Below are 24,787 nucleotides of genomic sequence, written 5' to 3' on the forward strand. Positions count from 1 at the left end.
ATCCTGTCTATAATAAAACTGCCCAGTAAGTAAAATCCTGATCACAACTGTGCAGCCCCGAGACGGCTAAGGAAATAAAAAGTGGGTACTTTGCTCTGACATTTCGGACTCTGGAATGATAGAGTGTTTTATGTGGGTCACAACCTTTGCCTGGATTATATTCCTCAGCGCAAGATTTAACATCACCTTTTGAGCCATATTTATCCAAGAAGTTGTTGGTGGTTTTATGGCAGTGTAAATTTTGGTATAAACTTTGCTATTTCTGTCATTATTTCACACCACCGATTAACCTAGATGGGAGAAAGGGAAATGGTATACTCCTCCTTGCACAGTTAGATGATCAGCAATTGTGAAAACTGTTTTCACAATGTTTCCACAGACATGTTCATGCCGAGCACTGTTTTGTAACAGAAAATACCAACTGACCTTTAAGGCAAAATATGCAATTATGATCTTAAATTAACGTGTTTTAAGTTAAAAGTGTTTAAAAATATTTCTATCAGTTATTTTTGTTCTACCTTTGCCTGACAAAAAAATAGTCAAACATATTCCTGCCACAATAAACACTCCATATACGGATTTAAACCCAGGAACTAATTTCCATGAAAAGCGATAAATCCTTATGAACAGGTTTCTTAATCGAATTACTTAAGATCTTTTTAGCAGTTTGATCCAGCATAACTAAAATAAATAAGCACATATACTGTATGTGTCAGGCATATTACATTCTCTAAAATATGAGGAAGCACAATTTCCAAAGCAAATCCTCTGTAAATGATCAGTATACATCAAGCATTGTTTAAGTACCTTGGTTAAGCTGTTCTTCCACTTGCTTGAATAGACCAGTACATCAGATCTGGGATGAGTAGTTCTTGCTAGAGTGTACAGTGGTTTTTCAACTTTTTGTTTGGAATTGAGGAGGGAGAGAGCTACCTTTGTCGACAAACCAAGTGGATTGGGATTGTTAGGATTAATGGTCCATGTAGAATAGGCAGAGATTTTCTGATCGTTTTGCAGCAGATGCAACGGTTTTCTCTTCATGAGATAACACCAGGTAAAATTTGTTGTGGTCTTGAGGCTTGGAAATGACAACCTCTGCATTTCTCCTGCATTCATGGCAGCCAGTGTTGTTACAGACTTTGCTTGGCCAGGGCTGTTGATGTGCTTGCTCTCATTATTGTTACTTGGGGACCTTCTTTCTTGACTGCTACTTACAGCCTTGAGAAGAGAACTCTGGTTATTCACTGGAGACAATTCAGATGGTTTTTTAACTGCAAACACTGGCGATGTTGAAGACTTAAGGTCTTCAGATTCTGGTGACTTCTTTAGGGTTTCTGAAACCCCAGTGTCAGATGAATGATGGTCAGGCAAAGGCAGGTCTGAAGTACTGGCCTTGCTGCTTTTTTCATCCTGTGTAACACCGTCAGGATCCAAGAGGTGATTTTCAAGAGGCTCCGTGGTGCAAACTTGTCTTACCAAAACTGGTTTCTTTTGCTTACTAGTAGGGTCATTAGATCTAACATTCACTGAATGCAATGGTCTAGCATCTGTCATACAAGCAGCTCCACTCTCATCTTTAACACGTTTCTGCTGCTTTTCCATGGCAATATCTAAACTGTTGGCTGGGGAAAGCATTCGTTTACTTGAAGCTGTAGCTTCTGGTTGAGGGAAGAGTCCACTAACTGGCACTTTCTGAATGATATTTGAAGAGCTTGACAAAGGTGAGTTTCTGGTTCCATTTTCTGGTTGTGAATTTTCAAATTCAAATGAATTTGGCAAAGTCCTCTGATAATCTTTGTGAGATTTTGGCAGCTGAGTTTTGCCTTCAAGCGTTGGCACTGTCACAACATTTGTATTGCAGATGGACTGATTTACCTGATCCTGGGTCACTAAAATGTGAGGAAGGGGTGTAACAGTTGCGAAGCCATAGGATGGCATACTGCTGTGAATACGGACAGGAACCACAAAAGGAGGAATCTGACTGCTGCAGTTATTAGGGACAATTTGCTTTAAAGGAGGCACAGAGTATGGATTAGACATGTCAGACAGTTTAGTCTGCATTTCAAAGGAGGATGAATTCTGATCCACCCCAACTTGACTTGGACCAGTCTGAGTTGATAAAGTACTTTTTAGCAATTTAGAAGAGCATGGCTGACCTATATGTAATGTTTTAACTTGAAGTTGATACTTTGGAGCAAAACAATCCTTTTTTTCATCAGGATGACAAGAAACCGAGTCTGTGCTTGCTTGCTCCCCTTGGGCTGATGTTTTAGTAGATGGCTGAGAAGGCTGATGAGTCAAGGATGGCTGTCCTTGATTATTCAGCACATGATCTAGAGGCTGCTGAACCGAAGACAGGTTAACAGAATTACAACTTTGAATTGCTGAGTGAGGCCTGGAGTTAGTCTGTGAATACTGTGTACTTGAAGGAAAGTCCACTGAAGATTTGCCAGAGGTCTGCAGCTTGTGTAATGGTATCGTGGGCACATCTGTAGCATGAGCTGTCTGCAATGAAGCGGTTGATTTCACTTGAGGCTGTTGATTTTCTGGAGCAATATTTAAAGATATTTGTCTTACGAATGGTCCCCTCCTCCTTTCTAGAAGAGGCACGTGTCCAGCAGCTCCATTTGCAGATGAAACTTTCGGAGTGGCTATCTCTACAAGCGGGACAGGTTTTGACGGAGACATACTTCCACAGTCAAAAGACTTACTTCTGTAGTCCACAACCTCCATTGAGGGCTGTGTGCAGCTGATTTGCTCTGAGGCAGCACGTCTCATTTCCCGGTAATGAGGTCCAGGCACAGACAGTGCGTGTGAACCAGCAGGAATCATGAGGAACTCTGACGACTTACTAGAAGGCTCTGCTTTGGAAGGGTTCTCAGCCTTCAAAGTTTCATCTTTATCAAGTGAAGTTGAGAAACTGGAGGCATGAGACAAGCTGCTCTCCCGACTTAGGCTTCTAGAAAGTGTGGAGTCAACACTTGATTCAGCAGATGAATGCTCCATTTCAGCCAAGCGAATTCTTTTCTTCTTCGGTGGAAGCTTTTCTGTTGGTAATTTTGACAGTGTTTCGCTGCGCTGTGGCCAGTTAAACCTTTCTGTCTTTTCCTGGTCACTGCACTGGTTTTCTTGGTCTCTGTCTGGTTCTTCTGTGACCAGTATTTCAGGAACCTGGATGTTATGCTGTCGAACAAGTCTAGACGGCTGAAGTGGCGTGCTTCTCTCGTTAGAAACCAACTGGTTTCCCTGAACTTCCCCTCTAGGTGATTCTGACGACAAGGGTTGATGATGCTGGGGATTGTTCAGATAAGACTGTCTGTCTTCTTGGATTACAACTGTATTCAAAGAGCGATGCTTTGCAACCTTGTTGGGCTCTTGAGAAGAAACTGGTGATAGTCTTTCAAACGACTCTGATTTCTCAAATGAGCTATTTCTGCTCAGTGAATTGGTGTGCTGTATTACTGAAATGCCAGTCCCTTGTCTTTTCAACTCCATCTTTTCTTGCACAGCTGAACTTGCCTGCTTTTCAATGAGTGGAGCCACCTTTGGCTCAATAGTTTGATCTGTGCCTCGAGCCACAAGGTGAACTTGGGAACTCTGAAGCAGAAGTTTGCTTGGTTGTTGTGATCCTACCACTGTTGTCGCATTGTATTTTGACAGACTGGAAGAATTTGCTGGCTTGCTTTGGCCTTCTGTGTTCTTCGATGGTACGCTCGTATCATTTTGCTGTGGGTCATCATCATCGCCAACACTTTTCATTTTCCTTCTTTTCCTTATCTGGGGTGTCTGCTCCCAGACGCCAGTTGAAGTAGTGACCCTGTAGTGTAGAATTTGAGGCTGTGTACTGTTTGTAACAGCTTTATGCTCTGGCTCCCGGATTGCTGCTTTAGTTTTAGGTCCATGCAACTCTGAACAATAAAATTTCTTGTGGTTTTCAAAATTTTCCAGTTTTCTATATCTGTTTCTGCAGGTTTCACATTCAAACATTGTTCCTCGCACCTGAGGGGACTTCTTTGTTTTTTCTATATTTGATCCCTGTGCCAAGGATTTGCTCCTTTGTAATAAGGATTCACTTGATAAATTACACCCCAGATAACTTTCTTCTACAGATCGCACCAGTCCAAGACCTTGGCTTTCACCAGTGGAAGAATCTTCTATTGCTGCCTGTCTAACAAGGGTCCGAGGGTGTCCGCCTTGGTTCAGTGGAGTAGCAGGTCCTGATACAAAAACATCATCATATAAAGAGCCAATCTTATCATCAAATGACTGGCTTCCTCGAAGGGGATGAGAGGGAGGTATTACATTCGGAGGTACTGCTGAGTAACTGGTGGTAGGCATGGAATTACTTCGTGTTATAGGTAAACAGTCAAGGGATGGTACAGAAAGAAGAAAAACTTGCTTTGATTTCTCAGTGGGTGTAAAAGGAGACTTTGGTATATCAGAGCTGGAGCTAGTTCTTCTTCCCATGGGCTTTAAATCAAACTGGAAAGAATCTTTAAATATGTAGGATTTTGGTGAATCTATGCTTCCTCTTCTCGAAAGAGATGTTCTTCTTGGTTTCACGCTATCTAACTGTTTGTCATCTACAACAGCTTCATTATCAGAAATTAACTTTGAGATACGCTCCTCAAGAGTTTTTGTTGCCAAGGGAGGTCGCATTTGGCCAGAGAGAATCAGATTTTTTTCGGCACAAACAGTTTGTACCACTGATGCCACCACACCACTTGTTCGTGGCACACAGGGCAGGTTTTTATTTGGATCTTTCTCAGAGGTCAACAATCCCCTTACAAAAGGAGCTGGAGGGCTCATTGTTTGATCGGCACTTTCAGAACGAGAGAAATAACCAGAATCAGTACTACCTAAACTTCTGGGGCTCAAAAGACATTTTCCTTGCTGATCTTGAGAACCATCAGTTGCCTGTTGTCTCTGGAGCTGGGCATGCACTGATCCTACTGCAGATCCCAGCTGTTCCTCTAATAGGCCCACTTCTACTTTCTGATGCTGCTTTATGTCATTCTCCTTGAATGAGGCTGTATGTGTTACATTTGACTGAAGAGCTGTCACTTTAGAATCTCCTTTTCTCTGTGCTGCAGCAAGCTCGGGTGCGGGTTCTGTTACTTTTGGGCTATCAGCCCTTAATGGAGAAACATTTACAGGATGAACTACTACTTTAGGTAAAGCTGCCCTTACTTGAGGTTCTGCATCATGCAATGAAGAGTCACCTGGTATACAATCTGGGTTGCTTACTGGAATAGGACTTCCTTTCTGCAATGTTTCTGCACTTGAAATGACTTTCATTAATTGTGCAGGTTCCAGTTCTTGATCATCTTGTCTTTCATCGGCAGTGCCTTCATCTTCACTTTCACCGCTTTCTTCCACATCTGAATGAATGCTGAGTGCTTTGTCCGAGTCATGCGATAAGAAGAGGCCACCTGAATCTGGTTGTAGAACAAGTCCAAGTTTGATAGCGTGTGCATGAGATTTTTTGTGCTTGTACAGATTGCTTTTGGTTTTAAATGAAAACCCACATGTCACACAAGGATATGGTCGCTCTCCAGTATGGGATCGGATGTGCTTTTGGAGAACACTGGGCTTGGCACAGGCCCGATTGCAATACTCACACACGTATTTCCCTAGCTTTTTAGGCTTCTGGTCTTTTAAGAGGTTACATATTTGTTCTACACCATGGTTTACAACTGATGCTATCTGGGCTGAATTATACACCGGACCTATAGGCAAGTGTGTTGAACTCGATGTGCTAATTGACAAAGGTGAAGACGAACTAGCTACTAACTGGTTTTGAGAAAAAACCTGAGTTACAGTGGAAGATGAGGTGTGAACGACAGAAGTTGTTACTGCTATGCTGTATATCTGCTGGAGCTTGGGGTTTTCTTGACTCTGCTGTTGCACCAGCGACCTAGTTAAACTTGGACACATAACAACCTGGTGATTTTGTTGACTGGTCTTAGTAATAAGGTCTTGTGAATGAGAAACTGATTGGCCTTGTGCTTGTCCAGTCTTGGCTGTTGTTGCTACATGCACATTGTTCAACGTACACGGGTAATAGTGAGGTCCAGCTGCAAACTCATGCTGTGACAAAGCAGACTGATTTTGGACGCTTATTGTATTGGACGTGAGACTAGAAGAGGTGCTTACAGTTTTATTTGGTCTCAGTTTCTCTATTTGCATCCCATAAGGGGGGCACTCTTGTGCTAAGGTGTTCAGTTCAGGCTCCATAGCTTTTAATAAGACATCGAATGCAGTACGCGTACACGGGGATGACGTACTGCAATCAACAAAATTAATACATTCATTACTGTCAGTCTTTGTTTTACTTGATGAGGAGTTTGAGGGAGGCTTCCTCTCTGCCGAGTTCAGTTGGTTTGCATCAGTATCCCCCGCTGCCTGCTTACACAAATCTAAGGACGGATGCGTCAGCGAAAGCTTTGTCTGCATTGATGCCTCAGATTTGTTTGTTTCAACACTTATCTCACTACTAAGTGCTCCCCCATTTTGTTTGGTACATTGATTTCCATTTTGCACGGGCAGGTGATCCTGTGCCATGGCGTGTTCAGAGGCATCTGGAAGAGCTTTTAGTGGTGAAGGCTCTATATTTTGCTTAACCTTGGCTTCAGTGGGGCTTCTCAAAGGCGATTTTGGTATTTTTTTAAGATGGTTTTCAGACACAATCTTTTTTCTTTTCACACCCTTAATTGTATCTTGGGTTCCTCTAGTACCAGCATCGGTGATTTCTGTTAAAACACAAAGAGAATAAAAAAGAATATTCAAACTGGATAATGCAGTATTTTTTTTTATTTATACCACTTTAGCATCTCTAGGTTTCAACAGTAAGCCCTGGGGCAACAGGACTGACGTCCGTCTCTCCAGCCTCCAATACTTTCTTTTAACAGTAAATGTATCTTAGTGAAGATCTATTTTGTTTTCATCAAAAATGAGCAATGCTTTCTAACTGATGCTCAAAGACATTACAAAAGTAATTCACTATAGGAAAGGCTTCAAAGAAAACATAAGAAAAGAAAGGCTACTGAAGGAATATTTTAGCAACTCCTTTTCAGATAAGTAAAAGAAGCCTCTCTCTTGCACTAGTTTAAAAATCCAAGTTGTTATAGGAGGAAAATGAAGAACCAAGACACATATGTCATGTTTGTCACTTTTTCCATCTGTATGTCCCCGTAGTCAAGGAATGAACACAACTTCCTCACGGTTATATTTGTAAGTAGATTTATCATGGAAATGGCACAACCACCCACACCATCTGTCAAATACTGTATTTCAGAGCTCCAATTACTGAACTTCAATAGCATTTCAGATGAGCAACTACTGCGGATGAATAAAATCAGTCACACTTAAATGACTTTCTATTTGTGCATCATGAAACAAAATAAACTAAATTTGAATTATTTTAAAACTAGCTACACTTGTTGCTGATTTTAAGCAGATATGCACACAGAGTTTCAGGGGGGTAGTGAAGAGTAAACGAACTGGAGTATTATTCAGCAGAATAATTTTGCAGCAAGTACTTATATTTGTAGATAGTCCAATTTTCTCTATAATAAAAATACCTATAGACTGAATTTCAGTGTTGATACTTAGAAGCTTTTCTTTTTTATAGATACCTGAGTTACACACCTTTGTCTACCTCAAATGAGTGATATTTAATCTATCAGTTAATTCTTATTTTTGCTTCACTTCTTTCCTAACATACACGCAGTCAGAGCCATTGCCTCAGCTAGCATCACTGGTAGTGCAGAAGAATATTAAATGGATGTAAATTCATTTTCTTAAGCTTTAACATACTCCTTCATCAGGCTGTTAGCCAAAACCCTATTCATCTGATTGCCAATATTAAAAGCAAAGGAAGAATCTGATGTGACTAGAGGGCTGATGGCTCTGAGAATGTTCAGTTGCACACACATTTTGGGAAGCAGCACTGAGTAACCCCATGCAGTATGTTTAGCTGCACACTCAGTAACAGAGGTTTATGTGCACTTCTAGGTAAAGAACAGCCTTAAGACAACATATAAAGGGACAAAATTCTCAGTCAACTTCACAAGGAGGCAAGTGGAGAAAGCTTTGACATACCAGTACCCACCAACCCTATGGTGCCCTTGGAGAGGCACAATTATCCCCTTGCAGAAACACCACCTGGCTTCCGTGCTGCAGTGGGAGGAAAGCCAAAGCATCGTGTGCATCTAACAAGAGATACTGCAGTTGATGAATCCAGGGTGGAATTCCTGCTCCACGGAGAGGAAATCCAGGCAATGCTTAAAGCTTGTCTAGCAGAACAGAATGCAAAGTGACCAGCAGGAGAAAAAAAGGCAAAAAGATATTATGCTTTATCCATGCCAGAGCACAACCCAACTAGGATATGTGCTACTGCCAGACACTTGGAAACTCAAAATCCAATTTCCAACTCCATGCCAACTTAATTGTACGCATATATTCACTTAGGGTGAATGGATATTCAGGAGATTACCTTGCAAACTGAAAGATTAGAGACTACACAACACACAATGTGCTGGTTTTGGCTGGGGTACAGTTAACTATCTTCACAGTGGCTGGGAATTATGGAATCTTTCTTGGCTGCGTGGTGCTTGGTTGCCAGCCGGGGTGAAACCGCAACACACATAATCTATAGCAAATGTGGAAGCCCTGCAGAACCCAATCTATTCCTCTCCCAGTCCTACTATGGAAAGCATAACTATGAAGAGTAAGAGCCTGTTTTGTCACATTCAGCAGTCCTATGCAAAAGATGTTTGAATCACTGGCTCCAAATCCTAGTTACGGGGACTGTGCGCTCCTCTTGTGAATCCAGAAAGAAGTTTCTGCAGTGATTCTTCACTTACATGAACTTTAGATTTATTGCTTTATCACCAAAACCTATTCCTATTAGATTGAATTTAATACATTCAAAGCCAAGCCGTCTTCCATCACAGTGCTTTTTACTTTTCATTGCTTCACAATTAAACAGTGGCTTACAGTAACAAGTTATCACTGATATTATTAATGGTGAATTCCTTAAAATTCATAGTCTACTGCAACAGTTTTTTCTTCAATAACAATAAAAAACAGTTTTACGCGAATCAAAGAGAAAATAACAAGGTAATTATATAAAAGGGTGCTTTTAGCCACGGTTTGGTGATCTCTCTGAAACATGGCCATGTTAATTGAGTGTAAGTAATTTGGTTCCTTTTATGCACACACTGTAGCTTTTATCCTGTCACAATCACGCCCCCACACCGATCATACTGCCAGTGTTTGTACCCGAGCACTACGGGAAGAGCTGGGCAGATTACACATAACTAGGAAGGTAAGAGTGTCAGGAATTGCAAACATTCAAGCAAATGTACGCAAAAAAGTCTAAGGTGTTTCATACTGCAGCAATTGAACAATCAAATGATGTGCTGCTTCCTGATGCCTCAGAATATTCAATAACTACTGTTTCTGGGTTCCAACCATGTAGTGCAAAACAAAAAGCATACTCAATCTGCACTGGTGAAATGGAAACCACCACAGCTAAAAGATGTAATGTGGCTCACAAAAGCCTTAAAGAAAGTAAAAATGTATTTCTAATCTACCAATCAAGCAATTAAAAAGATTAATTCATTATGACTACAAGATCAGAATTTTCCATAATCTCTTTTCTGCTTTACTTTTTAAAAATAGTGTTCAACATATGCCAGAGCATAAGAATAGTTTGGGAAATGGAAAAGGAAAGAAAAAAGAATAAACAAAGGCGATTTATGGACTGCATTATGTAGAGAAATAGTAATTTCTTTTCAGTCTTCATAACCACTAATTCGGTTGCTTCTATACCAATAAAATTCCAGTTTACAGAAATCATGATAATTAGTTTCTTGTTTGTATATTTCTGACTCTACATCTTCTGTGATCCCAGAGGTAGAGTAACAGATTTGCTTCAGTGCACCTGTCTATAAAATCTTGTACTTTCTTGACAACGGCTTAACAAAGCTTAACAATAGTTTAAGTCCTGTGCCCTACTCCTGGGTAATTTACAAATCCTTATTATTATCAATGGAAATATTCACCTCATGTTTGCTAACAACCAAATTTCTATCATATTCTGGGGAAAAAAGGAACTCCTGACAACTTTGTTTCACTTACTTTTAGCTTGTCATTCTTCTTGTATAAATCTTTGCTTTGTATTTCCAGTTTATGTTGAAGATATTCCACCACACGTTTCTTAACCTACAGCTACATGCTTGCACAAAGGTCAACTGCATCAGTATTTCCAGAGGCATCAACAACACTGGTGGAAAGCGCCAGTCCTGAAATGCTACACACTCCTCTGCCTTCCAGAGCTACCAACTTTCAGGAGCGTGATGACTTGTCAGGGCCATGTACCCACATCAACAAACTGACACTGAACAAAGAGAATGTAAAAACATCCTCATATGGAAAAAGACAGAAAAAAGAAGTTGTTCTGCCTTTCTTTCTCTCCCTGATGCTCTGTGTGCTCTGCTCACCTCCCTCTGCAATCACCAAGCCCTTCTCATCAGTGGTAATTCCCCTTTTTCCCTGGTGGTATAGTGGTGCTGTTGAGAAGTGCTGTTATCTCAATCAGATGTCTAAAAAAAAATCTTTCTCATAAGTTGTATTACATCAAATAGGATTAAGTTACCTAGCCCAGGAGAAGAGGGGACAATGCCACTGTTCTCAGCACCTTGTCTTTCATATCCCAGGGACATCAGAGCATCTCTTTTGCACTTTGCCTGCTTTGGCTTTGTTCTGTTTGCTCTCTTTTGCTTTGGTATGAATTCTGCACTCAAAACATGACAAGAAAAAACTGATATTTCCAAACATGATTTTTTTCACCTACAATTTCTCTGATGCATGTCACTCTATGCACAGGAGATAGAGCAAAAGAATACAGGTGTGACGGTGTAGATAGCAATTTGGCAAAGTAACTCACGCAGCAAATAAAAAGAGGTTATAAGCGATCTGATTTTTTTCTTCCAAAGCATTTACTAGTGAACTAGACAGTGTCTTGACAAAATTATCTCAATGGTTTTGTTTAAGTAACTTCCAGAACTGCCTGTCTAAAAGCCTACATGTTATTATAACACCCACTCTCTTTCTTTCCCTTCTAATAGAGCTACGTGCTTGCACTTAAAAAAAAGGAAGAGAGTAAGAGGGAACCGAAGCAGGGCACCAAGCTCCCTTCTCTCTCAGTGCCTCCCTGCGAGCACGGAGCAAGCAACCACTATCTGTCCCTGCAGCCCAATGAACGTCACAATCTTCATCTCATGCACGCACTTTATGCTGCAGAATTTAAAAGAATCATTGCAGGCTTCCATACAAGAGACCAGATTTTCAAATCCAAGTGTCTGATCTTTAGCTCCTAATGTGTACTTCAGCTGCCAAGGTACTGCAAGTAAGATCAAATCTCTTCTGAAAGTGTTCAGCTACTAACTGAAGCCTTAAACTTATGGCTAACAGGTTCCTCTGACACCTGACAACGCTAGCAATCAAAGATGGAAAGGTTTCCAAAAGAGAAAGACCATTACTAAGGATCTTATTCTGATTAAAGCTAAGATTTCCAGTGTCTTTACATACTTCAAATATTCTTATTCTTGACATTTATACTTATTTAATTCTGATTTCACTGAAACTATCAAAAGCAGTCATGAATCACCCCACTGAGTCTGTTTGAATAAAGAACATCATTACGAGATAAAGAAATAAGTCTTGTCGGCAAATATAAGGCCACCAGAACTTAGATTAAATGCAGCAAGGAATAACTAAACTTTCATTTTTTATTAAATGTCCTCTTTAGCTTCATACTGCCTTCTTGTGTTAAGGACAGCCATAAATATTTTTCCTGAAATTATAGTCTTTCTGAAGCGTAAAACAAATCCCAAACAACAAAATCTTAATTACATAACCACATATACAACTATGAAAATGTTCACAGACAACAAGTCAACAGAAAGATTTGAACAAGATTAACACAAGCACCATGCTTAATTTTAAGTACAAATAGAATAGGATTTTAAAGTCAATCAGCAACAATTTTAGAAGTCTTATTTCAGGCGCATAATTTCAGACTTATTGAGATTGCCAGAGGGTGGTCACTCCCTGTTTCAGAAGTAAGGAGGCAAATCAAAGAACCTGGGTCACTCCAAGATAGTGGTATTTAAGAACCTATGTCAGCAAGGTTAATGTATGCTTAAGTACTTTTATTACTGAGAACACCAGTCCTAACACATATAGACCAGACTCTTAAAAAAACTTGATCATCAAATGTAAAGCACATCTGGACATGAATTAATTGCAAAGAAAAGTAGGAAGGAGTTCAAAGGCCAAAGCCTTTGACAGGGATTGGATCAAGTGTTCATCTGTGCCAGTGTTTGTCCCTTTGTTCATATCAGCAAATAGCAGACAATTAGATAAGGCAGGGATAAGGTGAATATGGTTTCCTTTATTTCACACTGCCTGTGAACACATGATTATTTTCTTGGTGTTTTTAATAGACAGCAGTAAGATCTGGGTTGATATGTGACCCATCAAAGGTATTACACTGGCTGTCAGGCAGAGAGGGGTTCCCCAAGCCTCTTTAAAGGGTCATTTCACACTAGATTTTTGTACTGGAATGACTGTTTTATTAGCATAATTTCTCATTATTAAACAAACTAGCAAACATCCTACTAACACAAGCTCCAGGAAAGGTGCACCTCTGTTAATATGTGGTACCAGCACCCATCTGAGTAGTGCCATTAACCTCAATAACAGCACACATTTTTGTAAAGTCAAATCAAATTTTATTGCTCCCTACTATCACATCCTGGCAAGCCCATAAAATCAGTGCATGTCAAGCTTATATATTAAAAGTAAATGTAGAGAAAATGTATACTGATATATACACCAAGAAATCATACCCTGTACCTCTATGACTAAATAAATTTTCCAAATTTAAAAATCAGTATTTCGTACCATCACAAGACAATTCAGACGAGAAGCGACCTCAGCAAATCTTTAGTCAACCTCCTGCTCAAATCAGGGCCAGCTATGGGATCAGACTAGGGTCTTTAGGGCTTTGTCCTATAAGATCTTGGAAACCTCCATGGAGAGAGTCTAAACAGCCTCTGTGAACAGCATCTTCAGCTGCCTGACTGTCCTTATTGGGAACAAGCCAGTCCACGCCACTCTTGTTTGCACTTGTTACTACTGCCTTTCATCCTCTCAACATGCTACACTATGAAGAATATGACTCCATCTTCATGAAAACCCCCTCCAAAACCACCTCTTCTCAATCCTGAATGAGCCCTGGTCCCTCAGCTTCTCCTCAGAGGACAAGTCCTCCAGGCCCTGAATGGTTGTGGTCCCTCAACACTAAACTCACTCCAGGTTTCTGATGTTCAGCCTGCACTGGGAGGGGGGCCAAAACTGGAGTATCTAAAGGTGGTCTAAGGATTGATGAGCAGGGAAGATAATTCCTTCCCTTGATCTTCTGGTTGTGCTTTCATTCACACAGCTCACAATGGTGTGGCCTCCCCTGCTGCCAGGCATGCTGCTGGCTGGTGTCCAGCTTGCTGCCCACCACACTCTCAGGGCCTTTCCATGAAGTTGCTTCTGGACTGCCAGTCCCCAGCCTGGGGCTCCTCCTGCCTGGGTGCAGGGCTTTGTATTTGTACCTGTTGAACTCCTCCCCTGGTTGTCCACCTATCCAGACCTTACCACCTCAACCTGGATACAATAATATTGTGGGAGACAGTGTCAAAAACATCCTTAAAGTCAAGGTAAAAAATGACATCCAGTGTCCCCTTGTCCCCAAAATTTGTAACTTTATCATAGCAGTCTATTGACTATTTTATGATAATCATCACAGCTTTCATTGATTTCCATTGTTATATAAAGTTGAATGTCTAAAAGTACTTTTGCTCATGTTTATATTCAATACACTGCTGGCATGCTTCCATAGGTCTTCATCTTATTAAGTCATCAGGATCAGAATACACACCAATGACACATTCTCTGGTTGCACCAGGAACGGCATCCCCAGGAAGCCTGCTTTTCTGTTTTTCTTGTTGCTTAATTCCTTTTCCCACTTGCAACTTCCACCAAACAAATCACATCACTAAATTCTGCTCACATTTCATCTTAGTAATGGCAAAAGTAACAGGCACCTCAACAAAACCAATGCAAAGTAAAAACATTCTGTTCATATGTAATTTTTGGGTTTTCAACTAAACACGTTGCAAGAAATACCCATATTACTGGCTATCAAAAAGTAAGCGATAGTTAAGAACTGGCAAATATTTAACAATGTTTAGTACATATGGTAAAGTTTAAACTATACAATCTATTGTTTCCACTAATTCTATATTAAGAGAAGTGAACTGACACTTTGAAGGTAACATCGAGAAAAGGAAGAAATATTTATTGCCTTAGAGTAATGTTTCCCTGAAATAATAGGCCTGCCTGTATTTCAAACTAGTGTGAGGGAGACAGGAGTTGGTGGTGGAGTGAGCAAGGGGTTCCTCAGTCCTCAGGTCTCAGCATCTCTCTCACCAGTGTCTGAACTGCAAAGTTACACTACAGCTGAAAAGGGAGGATAATGTTCTGGACTGACTGAAGGTATAGTGAAGAGATACAGATATGATCCAGTCATTAATTCAAAACATAAAAGGTTCATCCCCAAGAAACAAGAACACATATAACCTTGTAAGTGCAGCCACAAAGGCATCCTCTGGGCTAATCCTCACACACTAGGTGAAATACTTTGGCACCATAGCAAGGGCAGGGCAGATAAGCTTTATAAATTGCACAATAACATTTTAGCATACAGAAAGGGAGACACCTTTGCCCAGAGGCACACAGCTTCAACTTATCAGGAAGCTCCCAGTGATACAGTTTCATCCCAGGTGTGAGAGCCTGTCAACTCTTGTTTGGCCTTGGGACAGGTAAAGAGTAAATGATAAGCTGTAGACTGGGGTTGTCTTCCTGGCAGCATCTTTTCAAGTCATGGATACTCACATCAAGACAACATTGACTTCTGATGAGGTGCAAGGACATAATTGCCCTGTGCTAAGAAGACCAAGAAATATCTCCTTTACAAGAGTTTGGTCTCATTTTGTGCATTTAGCATTTTGACTTGAGTGAAGAAAGAAACAATCAGCAGATTTTTACCCATAAAATCAGCATGCTTGATGAGGAAGACCATGAAGATCAAACAGCAATAAACATCTGACAAGTGAGGTTAACATGAGAGCCTCAGCTGAGAAATGCCAACATCCATATGTGAACAGGAATCAAATGCAACATTTCAGCACATTTGAAAATCTCTGACCAAAGTGAAAAAGGATTATTTTTTTCCCCCAAAAGAATTAATTTCCTGCCCAGTATGAAATGCATTAAATGAAACATGCCATTTGATACTGATCAAGATTTCCCACCATCATGTGTGTAAAGAAACCAGCAGAGGCTGAACCACTGTAAAGTTTCACAGGACTTAACATTGAAAGACAGAGGAAAGGCAATGCAAGAACAGCAGACACTGACCACACAGCCTATGGTTAATGCCTAACTACGCACACAAAATGGCAATATATGAACATTCAGCAAGGGCGTAAACTACAGTATTTTAAACATGCAGAAAAAATTAAGAATATTTACTATATTAAGTAGCCCTATGGCATTTACAGAATAACTGTGCATTACAGGCCTTTAACATCTCCATATTCCTAATCTATACAGAACCCTTCATACTAATCTAAGAAAAATAATCACATCTTAAATGCTGTTAAGATAAAGGACATTGGCTAGGAGCAGGTGGAGAAATGACATTATGATAGCTAACATCGGCAGCAATCCCAGTCTGAGAAGTTCTTCCTTGCTGGGCACTCCAAAGACAAGCAAAAAGACAGGATGTCTCCCTAAAGGCAAATTAATGAGCTCCCAGTCAAAGCCTAAGCAGAAACCAGTTCCACCTAGTTATCCACCTAGTTATCCATGTAAGAATAAAGCTGTTTAAATTCACTAAAATGCCTCAGGGACATTTGGAAATTTTCTTTGAATGTCAGGGAATGCTGTCAACAGTTTCACGACTAAAGTACCTATTTGTAATTTAAGGATGTCCCGTTGTTACTGGAAAGTTAGGATTTGGCTACCAAATCATTAGAACAACTTCTACCTCTAACACACTGAAGAAGAAAGGCCATGAAAACAGAATGACAGACAGACTCATGAAACAGCAGCCAGTTTAAGAGTTATCAGCACAGACCAACTGCTACATGGTCAGATGAGATACTGAATATAAAATGCCCAAACATGGGTCTGAGGGGAAAAAAACAGAAATGAAAGGAACAAGATGTTAACTAAATCACCCTTGCACATAATGATGTTCAAACAGAACTAGGTCCTTAGTCACATTCTCTGCATTTCTTTAACATAATCTTCCATTTGAAAAGTAGGGATCAAATGGAGCAATTTCCATACTGCCTGTTGCAACTGAGGAGGAAAGAAAAGGAGGAAAGAGATCACACCTAACAACCATACTACTTAAAAATAGAGAGGAACAGGAGGTTTGGCAAAGACAGTAGGAAAACTCTTACACTGCAGGTCTTTCTTTTGGGACTAAATGGCACTGTGAACATGACATAAGTAGGAGAAGCTGATTCGATGGAAATCTAGACACAAAGAATATCCTAACCATGGAAGCTGGGTTTCTAGAGGCATTCTAGAGTGTTTCTGGCATTCTAGAGGTGGGAAGGATGATCTCCCCCAGGGTAGGACACATCCACACATGCACCGTTTTGGGAGATTCCTAAGAAAGACTCCACCCAGGTCAACTTATAAGCTACCAGAGGGCTGTACACAATATCCAACTCACCATCCATTTATATATTATATTTTCCCTTCAGAAGGAGACCAAAGAAGATCAGCAACTCCCTGAGCTAAAGGAGTATCAGGAAAGTATGAAAAAAACATTCATTACTCATACGCAAGGCAGACTACAAGGAAGCTAACAAGTAAAAAATCTTGCATTTCCACAACTGGCTTGCTCCCAGCTCGCATCAGCTAAAATTAGCACCCTATTGCATTTACTACACATGCGTAGGTATGTCTCTCTAATTAGCCAGTTTGTTAGCTCAGCATCCTCCCACTACAAAAATGAGCTTGTTCTGGCCTCAGATTCTATAAAGTTGCAAGAAAGCCTTCTATTCATTAAAGTAGGACCAAGCTCAAAATGTTACTGTGTCTGAAAACATAGCCACTGATTTAACAACATACTGTACTGCGGATTTGGAATTGACACTTTCCATTTACTATCAAGAAAATGCTTTTTCAACAATTGTTTTATAATGTTAATTTTCAAAATGTCCCTTAGAAAATTACACTTGCAGGTTGGAATCTCTTTTGCTGAACTGTCACTCAAGAAATTTGCTATACTTGTCAGGAAAAGTCAAAATACTATTACTTTAACATCCCATTAATGTTTTAACCAAGTTCTCATAATAGCTGCAAAGAATGAAATGTTCAATTTAAAACTGTAAATCTGTTTGTCTGCCTGTCAAAACACCACCAGCTCTTGCTACGTCTAGCACCAGCAGTGGATTTACTGAGCAGATTTCAGCTGCTAGTAGTCTAAACTAAATGTACTAACCAAAAAAATTAAAATAGAAATAACAGATACAGACATTGATTCACAACCCAGGAGGTTTACAGGAGCTAGAAATCTTCCCTGGGTTAAGCCCTTATTCTAAAGTTGTCTCTCAAAGCAAAGAACATGTCAACATCCCCATTTTTATCAGTTTGCCCTCACTGGTAAAGGGAGGACATTAAAATGTACCTAACTATTGAAGACAGGTGCAAAAAAAATATGAGGTTAAATCATATCAGAGACTATTTCTGCATCTAGGGAAGTTGGGAGAGTTTTCTCACTGTCCATCATGGGCACAAAACCCTGCATTGAATGTGCCTGAAGACAGAAATGACCTTTTAAGTCGTCACTGTTGTTATTAGCAGCATGCAATGTTCCTTCAGTGAGAAAACACTAGAGATTTTAAGAATAGATGTGACTTTATGAAAATGTGAGATCTTGTACAACACAAATAGTTCCTGCATTAAGCCAATCATGGCTGTCTGAGCTGATGTAAATATTTTAGGAAGATAGTTCAGTCTTGAATTAAAGCCTTATAGTTTCACACACACAGAACAGTTTTAATAAACTCCCTTTCAGACAGATATATTGACATATTTAAATGCAGATACAAATACTTGTTTTCAATACTCAGGGATGCAAGGAGGGCCATCAATAAAACCTCTACGCTGGACTTCTAGAGGGCAGATTTTGGCCTATCCAGAAGACTAGTTCAGAGTGTACCCTGGGAAACAGCCCTTGGAAACAAAGGGGTCCAGGAGGGATGGACATGCTTCAAGAAGGAAGTCTTGAAGCAACAGGAACAGGTTGTCCCAGTGTGCCCAAAGGTAAGCTGGCAGGGAAGATGACCGGCCTGGCTGAACAGGGAGATTTTGAAGGAAATTAGGGTAAAGAAGAGAGCCTACCGATTATGGAAAAAAGGGCTGGCTACTCAGGAAGAGTTTAGGAATATACTTAGGTCATGTAGAAAGAAAATTAGAGAGATGAAGGCACAACTTGAACTTAATCTTGCCAATTCTGTGAAGGATAACAAAAAGTCCTTCTACAGCTACATCAATAGCAAAAGGAGGGGCAAAGAAAACCTCCACTCTTTCCTGGACATGGGCAGGAACATAGTTATCAAAGATGAGGAAAAGGCTGAGGTATTTAACACCTTCTTTACCTCAGTTTTCAAAAGGAAGACAGGTTGTCCTGAGGACAGCTGGCTTCTGGAGCTTGTAGAAAGAGATAAGAATCTGAATGGGCCCCCTGTAATCCAGGACGAAACAGCTGTCGACCTGCTGAGCTATTTGGATCCCCACAAGTCTATGGGACCAGATGGGATCCATCCTAGGGTGATGAGGGAGCTGGCGGAAGAGCTCACCAAGCCTCTCTCCATCACCTACCAAGAGTCCTGGCTCACTGGGGAGGTCCCAGATGATTGGAAGTTGGCAAATGTCATGCCCATCCACAAAAAGGGTCAGAAGGAGGATCTGGGAAACTACAGGCCCGTCAGCCTGACCTCAGTGCCTGGCAAGGTTATGGAGCAGATCATCCTGAGTGCAATCACACAGCACCTACAGGATGGACAAGGGATCAGACCCAGCCAGCACGGGTTTAGGAAGGGCAGGTCCTGTCTGACCAACCTGATCTCCTTTTATGATCAGGTGACCCACCTGGTGGATGAGGGGAAGGCTGTGGATGTGTCTACCTGGACTTCAGCAAAGCCTTTGACACTGTCTCCCACAGCATACTCCTGGAAAAGCTGGCAGCCCATGGCTTGGACAGGGGCACTGTGCTGGGTTAGGAACTGGCTGGAGGGCCGGGCCCAGAGAGTGGTGGGGAACAGGGCTGCATCCAGTTGGCATCTGGTCACTAGTGGTGTCCCCCAGGGATCAGTGTTGGGTCCAGTTCTGTTTAATATCTTTATCGATGATTTAGATGAGGGGATTGAGTCCATCATCAGTAAATTTGCACATGACACTAAGTTGGGGGGGAGTGTTGATCAGCTGGAAGGCAGGAGGGCTCTGCAGAGGGACCTGGACAGTCTGGATAGATGGGCTCATTCCAACAGGATGAGGTTCAACAAGGCCAAGTGCCGGGTCCTCCACTTTGGCCACAACAACCCCCTGCAGCGCTACAGGCTGGGGACAGAGGGGCTGGAGAGCAGCCAGACAGAGAGGGACCTGGGAGTTTGGACTGACAGGAAGCTGAACATGAGCCAGCAGTGTGCCCAGGTGGCCAAGAAGGCCAATGGCATCCTGGCCTGGATCAGGAACAGTGTGGCCAACAGGTCCAAGGAAGTGATTCTTCCCCTGTACTCAGCACTGGTGAGGCCACACCTGGAGTGCTGGGTCCAGTTCTGGGCCCCTCAGTTCAGGAAGGATATTGAGGTCCTGGAGCAGGTCCAGAGAAGAGTAACAAGGTTGGTGAAGGGACTTGAGCATAAATCCTATGAGGAAAGGCTAAGGGAGCTGGGGCTGTTCAGCCTGGAGAAGAGGAGGCTCAGGGGAGACCTCCACACTCTCTACAACTCCCTGAAAGGAGGTTGTAGCCAGGTGGGGGTTGGTCTCTTCTCCCAGGCAACCATCAGTAAGACAAGAGGGCATGGTCTTAAGCTCTGCCAGGGGAGGTTTAGGTTGGATATTAGGAAGAAATTCTTTACAGAGAGAGTAATCAGGCACTGGAATGGGCTGCCCAGGGAAGTGGTGGATTCTCCGTCCCTGGAGGTTCTTAAGATGAGACTGGATGTGGCACTTAGTGCCATGGTCTAGTAACCACAGCGGTAGTGGATCCAGGGTTGGACTTGATGATCTCAGAGGTCCCTTCCAACCCGGTTGATTCTATGAAATCAGATATCGGGAAAATGTACAACTAAATTGCATGAAATACCATTGCTAAGTAGTTTTGAACATTTGGAAAGTAAAAGCTCTGGTGTATTTCAACAAAAAAATAAAAAGGTAAGCTAATCCTCTTGCCAGTGTTTAGTAACATATAGGACACCACTGTAACTTGCAATTTCTGAAGATGATATACTTCCATTTACAAGACTGTATTTCTAGCCCATACAGTTGCAGAAGATAAGGATGAAAAGATGAAAAGAATCAAATGAAAGATCTTGGTTACGTATCTTGCCCAGAAAGTAAGGCAGTTTCCTGCAAATACAAAATGGAAAGAAAATGTTTTGGACTAATGATAGTACATGGGTACCACAGCAGCAAAGAATCCAGAGAGTTCATGTGCACACCTACTGAAAAAATTCAGGGAAACAATCTGTGGAGGATGAGGTCACACTAAACTGGTTAATCAAAATTCATAAATTGTTTGGCATCATATTTCCAGATTTTTGTTTGATCTCTCCCCTTCTCATTCAATTTCTCTCAAATGATAAAATATGGTATTGACTGCAGATGACTGATAGTGTTCAAGGACAGGTTGGATGGGGCTCTGAACAACCTGGTCTAGAGGAAGGTGTCACTGACCATGGTAGGAGGGTTGGAAGGGCTTGGATGATCTTTAAGATCCCTCCCAGCCCAAGCCATTCTATGATTCTATGATGACCTAGGGAGCAGGGCATGTCACCCGCATGCAGTGCTCCCACGCGCTTTTTGGGAGGCAGAGGTGCAGTAGCAGGAAGCAGGATTGGAAGTGCCTGTGAGGAGCAGAGACGAAGGAAGTGACCTGGTTGCTCCTTTGGGGCCAAATGGTGGGCCGGTGAGAGTCATCTGTAAGATGGGACATGACAACATGAAAACAGCATCAATCTTTAAGGCAAGACATATGCAACACTTTGTTTATCCAAGTAGAATGCTGGTATATTTATAATAATTTATTTCAAACTCGCTCTATAATTTTGGCAACAATATGCATCCATTTAACAAGATGGATGAAAAAGCAGGAAGGGTTTGGAAGGACTCTGAGGACACAAAATATGTCTACCATGAATCTGCAGCAGAACCTTCATTTCTGAACTAAAGTCTCATGCTTTCATTTATAGAGACAAACTTCCTCACTCAAATCTCACTGTTGTTCAATTTACTAGAAAAATAATATTCCAGTTAAAAAAACAGCAGATGGGCAAACAAGGTAAAGAGCATTTAATTTCGGTTGCCTCTCCTCCATGCCAACATACTGCTTTGAAGGGACTGCGAGTGTGGGAGGGGAACATATGTGCATGTGGATTGTGCATCTCAAAGAATATTTGCTGCTGGAACGCAATCTCTCCCTTCTTTTCTCTTTCTGTGCACAATAGCTCAAAAATCTGTTCACTCTATGAGTGGTTCCACACACCTATATGGGGACCTAAGAAAGCAAATGGAGAGTCTTACCATTCTGTGTGCAAACTATGACTATAGAGCCACTCCAACAAATACTTTGCCAACCCTTAGGCTTCAGAGACAGATCAGCACCCACTGAGAGTGCTGATGGAGGCTTTAGGTAGCTCCGTAACAGAGGCTGGAAATTTGAGGTATATTTCAACAGCACTCCAGAAGTTGCTTTGACCTTGCTGGAGTCCTTGCTTTGAATGGTTCTGTCTAGGTGGTTTTTCAGTAAACACTGACAGAACCTGCTGCCATTTGAACAATCACTGATCAAGTCAGGCAAAACACTTGAACCTGCCAACAATGTTTCTGTATGTCAGGATGAAAGTGAAGAGGCAGTACTAATATCAAAGCATGAGACCCTAAAAAGAGAACTGATCTATGTGGAATTCTGATACTGTCTTAGGGACATATCCATGGTACCTGTGGAAAGGAACTCAATCATCAAGACAGATCTGTCACAACTGCTTGGACCTCTGAAATAAGTGAGAGCTACTTAGAAAACCATCCTCACACACTAAGAAGTGAACAGCTATGCTGAGGATCTGAAAGTGATGACACAGGAGAATAAACAGCTTCATCCTCAAATTCCACATGCTGCATCTCCAGCTGCAGGCAAGAAACTGGAAAACCTCTTTAAGGAATGTGAAAGTGATGGAGTGAGAAAGTATAGTAACTTGGCAAATGACAGACTCAACTAGGCGCTAAATAGATTTTAACATAGACCTTTCAATTCAAGCGGCTACTCCAAATAGAGGACTCACTATCAGAATGGTAAACTGCAAGCGACTAACACAGTGCAGTGATCTGAAGCTTAACTAACTTAATATTCCTTTCTGCTATTTACATCACCTTTTCTGCAGGTGAGACTAGGAGTGCTTCAACAAAAAGAGCCACCAGAACACAGATCCTCCTGGTCCATGCTATGGAGCACAGACCTTGAAGGAAAGGTGGTGTTCAAGACATAAATCTCATGATTTTTCTGAGTAAAGTCAGCTGCAATTATTGAGGTAGCAGGTACAAAGCCTCGAATCCCTAATAAGAGAGGTTGAAAACAGACTTCTCCTTGAAGTTGAGATAGAGAGAGATGATGCCATGTCTGGGAAGAGATCAGGAGAAGACACTGGCAGATTCCTGCATGCCCTTAGAGGGACTGGAAGTCCAACTTCAGAACATATTTGTTACACTGTATATGGCTCACAGAGACAATCAGTAACCTGTTTAAAATTTTACCTATTGAAAAAATAGATCCAGTCAGTCTACCCACCTCCCCACCTCCTGAATGTGCTCCTGCATTTTGGCTAGGATAGTTTATTTTCTTCACAGGGGCTAGTATGGGGCTGTGCTCTGTATTTGTGCTGAAAACAGGGTTGATAACACAGGGATGTTTTCATTACTGCTGAGCAGGGCTTACACAGCATCAAGGCCTTTTCTGCTCCTCACATCAACCCAGCAGCAAGAGGGTTGGGGATTCACAAGGAGCTGGGAGGTGACACAGCCAGGACAGCTGACCCCAGCTGACTCTAGAGATATTCCAGATGATATCATGCTCAGCAATAAAACTGGGGGAAGAAGAAAGAAAGAGAGGGACATTTGGAGTGATGGCATTTGTCACTGTCACACATGATGGACTCCGGCTTTCCTGGAGATGGACAAACATCTGCCTGCTGATAGGAAGTGGTCAATGAATTCCTTGTTTGTTTTGCTTGTGTGAGTAGCTTTTGCTTTACCTATTAAGCTGTCTTTATCTCAATCCATGAGTTTTCTCACTTTTATAGTCTTCCAGTTCCCTTCCTTATCCCACCAGAGGGGAGAGTAAGCGAACAAGTTGCATGGTGCTTAGTTGCTAGTTGGGGTTAAACCATGACATGGCAGAAAGTCAAAAACTTGATCAAGTAAGTGCAGCAGCTTATTCAGGGGGATGAATTCACACCTGACAAACAAAACAAAAAAACCAGGACAGCCTGCAAGTCTAAACTCCAACAATGGTGAGAAACGTGTGCATGCCTCCAGTTCATCCCAGACCACCATATACTCTGTGGACACAGCAATAGTCATGAATGATAAGGAAAAGGAGGAAACCCATCTTCCATCTGATCTAGAAACTTATCACTGACCCTTTTGGCTGTAACAAGGCAAGAAGCAGTTAACTGAAATGATGTACTTGAGTCCTACCAGCCTGAAAGACCTCAGGATTGGTGGGCAATATGGAATATACATCAGGTCATGTGGCAGTCCTTTTGGAGTTCTGTCATACATTTTCCAGCAAATCTTGGTGCTGCTGGAGTTTCTCACCAGTTTTAGTTCCCTAAACAGCTCCAGAAGCAGAGAGAGAGATTTAGGTGACAGTTTTAGCATTGCTGACACCAGGTATGGGGATAACCAAGTTAGTTCTACTAGTCCTAGAGAATGCAATGACAGGAGTGGTGGAGTTGATGTACTCAGGACCCACATTGCTGTGACAGGCAGAGAACTGCTGCAGTGGATAAAGAAGGAAACAAATGCTTACAACACTTCAGTGGCTGGACTGTTTCTGGGGATGACCAAATCAGAAGCCTCTGTGGCAATTAATCACAAGGATCTGAGAGTACTCAACTTTACCATTCTGGAAGGGAGAGACAGAGAGACTTCCTTGGGATGGCTTTCTTAGGAGGATGGCCAGTAGAAGATCAAAGATAAAGCAGGCAGAGTCATCTGACTGTTTTCCACTTCACAATACCCACTGGGTCCCACACCAGTGAAAACTTTCATGGCCTTCTCAAGCAGAAATTTTCTGTAGTTCAAGCTCACCATCCCTTCCAAGTTTTAAAGGATACCATGTGGAGCAAGACCTTCTCTATCA

General features: G+C 41.6%; 1 protein-coding gene across 15 annotated transcripts in view; it reads right to left on the minus strand.

Moving 5' to 3' along the window:
* The window catches only part of HIVEP1 (HIVEP zinc finger 1), a 131,859-nt gene that overhangs the window by 32,382 nt on the left and 74,690 nt on the right, over window positions 1-24,787 (minus strand). For all 15 annotated transcript variants that reach the window (XR_007906566.1, XR_007906565.1, XM_051799125.1 and 12 more), the window contains one exon: window positions 808-6,752. Coding sequence is in view for 13 of the 15 variants with exons in the window: in XM_051799125.1 (XP_051655085.1) it covers window positions 808-6,752 (5,945 nt within the window). In the remaining 2 variants the exon portion in view is untranslated. The remainder of the gene's footprint in view (window positions 1-807; window positions 6,753-24,787) is intronic.

The sequence above is a fragment of the Manacus candei genome, unplaced genomic scaffold, assembly GCF_025592945.1.
Source record: "Manacus candei isolate 608988 ecotype Guabito, Panama unplaced genomic scaffold, ASM2559294v1 h1tg000049l, whole genome shotgun sequence".
NCBI classification, from domain to species: domain Eukaryota; kingdom Metazoa; phylum Chordata; class Aves; order Passeriformes; family Pipridae; genus Manacus; species Manacus candei.